Below are 3,246 nucleotides of genomic sequence, written 5' to 3'. Positions count from 1 at the left end.
TCCCCACCGTGGTTTTTCCCAGTTGGGTTTCCACGTGAAAAATCTGTGTGTCATGTGTGATGCTTTTCATGTGATTATTTAGTGTCTTGTGTCAAGCGGTAAATCATGTTGATCTAGCTGTTTATATATATTTCTGATGATAGATTACTTGTTCATGCATAAGGGTGAAATGAAAGTGTAGTATTAAGTTGTGGAAAGCTAAGTGTCAACCGGTTTATGTTTGTCTCAGTCATAGTTGAACTACTCGCGACTCGGCTCGACTCGCCAAGCCCCTGGGAAAAAAACTCGGCGAAAACTCGGGAAAAACTCGGAAAAACTCGGCGAAAAACTCGGCAACTTAAAAACACACTTAAACTTAGTAAAAAACGCATTTTTTTTGCAATTTTTAATGAGAAGATGCATCCAATGAGTCAATAAATGATAACACAAAAGAAACAAGCTGATTCTAGATATATTTAAATGCAAAGTGTCTACAAAATCGCATCCTCATGAGGAATGCTGATGGCTGGAAGCCTGAAGCAAAATAGTAAATTACTAAATAGTTTTTGTAAAACCAAAAGTAAATACATCATCACAAATTACAATTACAACTTCCTCTTCCCAGCTCTAGCAAAAACATGGGGAGAGGTAGAACTAGAGGGTCTAGACTGTCTAGTCGTATAAGTCTGCTGTGGGACTGGGCGTGACTGTGCCTCCTCGCTTGGTATGGTTGATTGAGACTCATCCTCCATCCTGGATGAAGCTATGTCTCCACCTGCCTCTGGCACTGGCAATGAATCCTCATCCTCATCCTCATCCTCATCCTCCTCAATGTCATCCAGCCTGAAACCAAATCCACCCCCCTCCTCCATAGCCTGCCTCTCCAAATCAGTGATGTCAGTGTCGGAAAACAATGGAGGCTGCTCCTGTGATGTCCAATCACTGTAAGGATCTATATCATCCAAGTCAATTGGACCACCTTCTAGTTCCTCTACCTTCTTTACGCGCAATCGAAGATTATATTGCACGTAGACAAGGTCATTGAGCCGTTTTTGCGCTAACTTGCTCCTCTTCTTCGTGTGGATTGCTTCAAACAAGCTCCAATTGCGCTCACAATTGGATGAACTGCAAGGCTGACATAAGACTCTGAGGGCAAATTTTTTGAGATGTGGGGTGTTTCCACCCCAATTTTGCCACCAAGCATCTGCAAAATAAATAAAATGGAAAAGTTAGAAAGCAAAGAGAAAAGAGAAAACATAATTTATCAATCATTTTAGTCTTTAGATCCCAAAATCCAAATGGCAAATGTTATACCTGGGGTTTGAGTGGTTCTTCCTCTCCTAGCTAGCTCTAAAGAGAATAGCTTACCCCTTCCTCCCTCATAATTTTGGAGCTCACTCACAATGAGGTCTCTCTCCTCAACATCAGGTACCATCCTCTCAATGCATGTACTGAGGCCCTCCATGACTTCTCCATTCGAATCTGAGTAAGAACCCCCGAACCTAAAACGAGGGTTGAGGAAGTACCCTGCTGCATGAATGGGTTGGTGGAGTTGATTGTTCCACCTCCTATCGACAATTTCCCAAATGGGATCAAATTTGAGCCTATCCCCCTTGTAGTAATTTTTGATAGACTCTTTGGCCCTATCCATGGCCTCATAAAGATATCCCATTGGGGTTTTATCCCCATCCACCAAGCGAAGAACTCGAACCAAGGGCTCTGACACCTACAATTGAAAAATACAAATTACAAAAAGATCAAAATTTAAATAATGAAGTTACAAATTAGTAATGAGAGACTTGAATCAAGAATAACTAAAATTTAAAAATTAAAGTTTTGAAGTAACAACCTTCACAATCTCTGCAGCCCTTTGTGCAAATTGGTTGTCGAAGACTATGCATGCGACAACCTCTCCTTCAGGCTTCTTTGAATAAGGTGAGTTAAGCCATTCTCCACTCACAAACATTTGTTTCAAAGAAGTCAATGCAGCAAGAATGCTTTGCAACGTCAAGAAAATCGTTGCAAACCTTGTGACACCAACTCTCACCAAATCTTTCCCTTGCGTGTGTTGTCTCATCAAATTTAGGACCCAAGGGTGATTGTAGATATATTTGGTGATCCTCCTTGCATCTTCCACAACTGGAGTCACCCACTCAAGTTTTCCTATGTCCTCCAAAAGAAGGTCAAGGACATGTGCTGCACAAGGTGTCCAAAAAAGAGTGGGGTGCCTCTCTTGGAGGATTCTTCCTGCAAAAGAAGAATTTATTCTTAAGAAATATGCAACCAAGTAAAACAAAGCCCACAACAAATGAGAATATTGCTAGTGCCTAAAGGTGATAATTCAAAAGGATTCTACCTGCTGACACATATGCTGCTGCATTATCTGTGATGATTTGCACCACATTCTCTACCCCCACCTCCATGATGACACGCTCCAACATTCCAGCCAATGTTTCTGCATTTTTCACCTTGTTGGAGGCATCGACAGATTTCAAGAACACTACATTGTCCTTGCAAGCGACCAAAAAATTGATGATGGTGCGGTTCTTGCCATCTGTCCACCCATCAGAAAGAATGGTGCAGCCATAATTTGCCCAATCAATTTTTTGATCCTCCATCACTTCTCTTGCCCTAGCAACTGCATTTGTGAGCAACCTGTAAGTGCAAAGTGAAATTAGGTATTAGTACACAATTTTGATTTAATAAACAAGAAATCTAAAAAATAATTAAAAATGAAATCAAGTGGACTATGTAGTAATTTACTAACCTCCCACTCAAATCCCTGCGAGAAGGGGCCTTGTACCCCTTTCCTGAAACTGTCATAGCAGTCACCAAATTCAACCAATAAGCATTCTCTGCCACATTGAATGCAATGTTGTTGAAGTACCAAAAATCAGCAACTGCAATGTCAGTTTTCTCATGTACCTCCTTATTCCATCCACTAGCCTCTAATGATGGTTGTCCTCCAGTTGTGTTTTTGGGCACAAAATAATCACCTATCGAACCTGATCGTTGTGATGGAAGTGGAACAGGGCCCCGGCCAGGTACTCTACTAGAGGAAGCAGAAGCAATGGGCGAGCTGATGGTCGGTTTGCGGATACGTGGGCCACACCGAGAGCCCACTATGCCCTCAAGTGCTTCTTCTTCCTCTTCAAGGTCAATAGAAACACCTTGAGATTCAGCTATGGCTGATCTCATGGCTAGTTTTGCCCTCTCCCTTTGCAGTTTCTTCTCTTCCCCAGCTGCAAGTAGGGCATTCATTTGTCT

The 3,246-nt window shown here is 41.9% G+C and overlaps 1 protein-coding gene across 1 annotated transcript; it reads right to left on the bottom strand.

Moving 5' to 3' along the window:
• Positions 1-246: 246 nt before the first annotated feature.
• LOC131876340 (uncharacterized) lies at positions 247-2,950 on the bottom strand. The gene is made up of 5 exons (XM_059221433.1): positions 2,747-2,950; positions 2,336-2,634; positions 1,829-2,226; positions 1,294-1,705; positions 247-1,183 (listed from the first exon to the last, which is right to left on the bottom strand). The coding sequence occupies exons 1-5, from the start codon at positions 2,800-2,802 to the stop codon at positions 585-587; spliced, it is 1,764 nt and encodes a 587-aa protein (XP_059077416.1). The 5' UTR covers positions 2,803-2,950; the 3' UTR covers positions 247-584.
• Between the last annotated feature and the right edge of the window lie 296 nt (positions 2,951-3,246).

This window comes from Cryptomeria japonica, chromosome 5 (genome assembly GCF_030272615.1).
Source record: "Cryptomeria japonica chromosome 5, Sugi_1.0, whole genome shotgun sequence".
Classification (NCBI taxonomy): Eukaryota; Viridiplantae; Streptophyta; class Pinopsida; order Cupressales; family Cupressaceae; genus Cryptomeria; species Cryptomeria japonica.
Note: the sequence above shows the minus strand (reverse complement) of the source record. Positions and strands in the feature narration are given on the sequence as shown.

What these genes read in the sequence shown, in the direction of transcription:
- LOC131876340 (XM_059221433.1), bottom strand. Translation starts at nt 2,802, where the DNA reads ATGACAGTTTCAGGAAAGGGGTACAAGGCCCCTTCTCGCAGGGATTTG. An exon ending in AGCAGCATATGTGTCAGCAG is followed by an intron (nt 2,227 to 2,335) that starts GTAGAATCCTTT and finishes CTTCTTTTGCAG; the next exon opens with GAAGAATCCTCCAAGAGAGG. An exon ending in AAGAACCACTCAAACCCCAG is followed by an intron (nt 1,184 to 1,293) that starts GTATAACATTTG and finishes TTTATTTTGCAG; the next exon opens with ATGCTTGGTGGCAAAATTGG.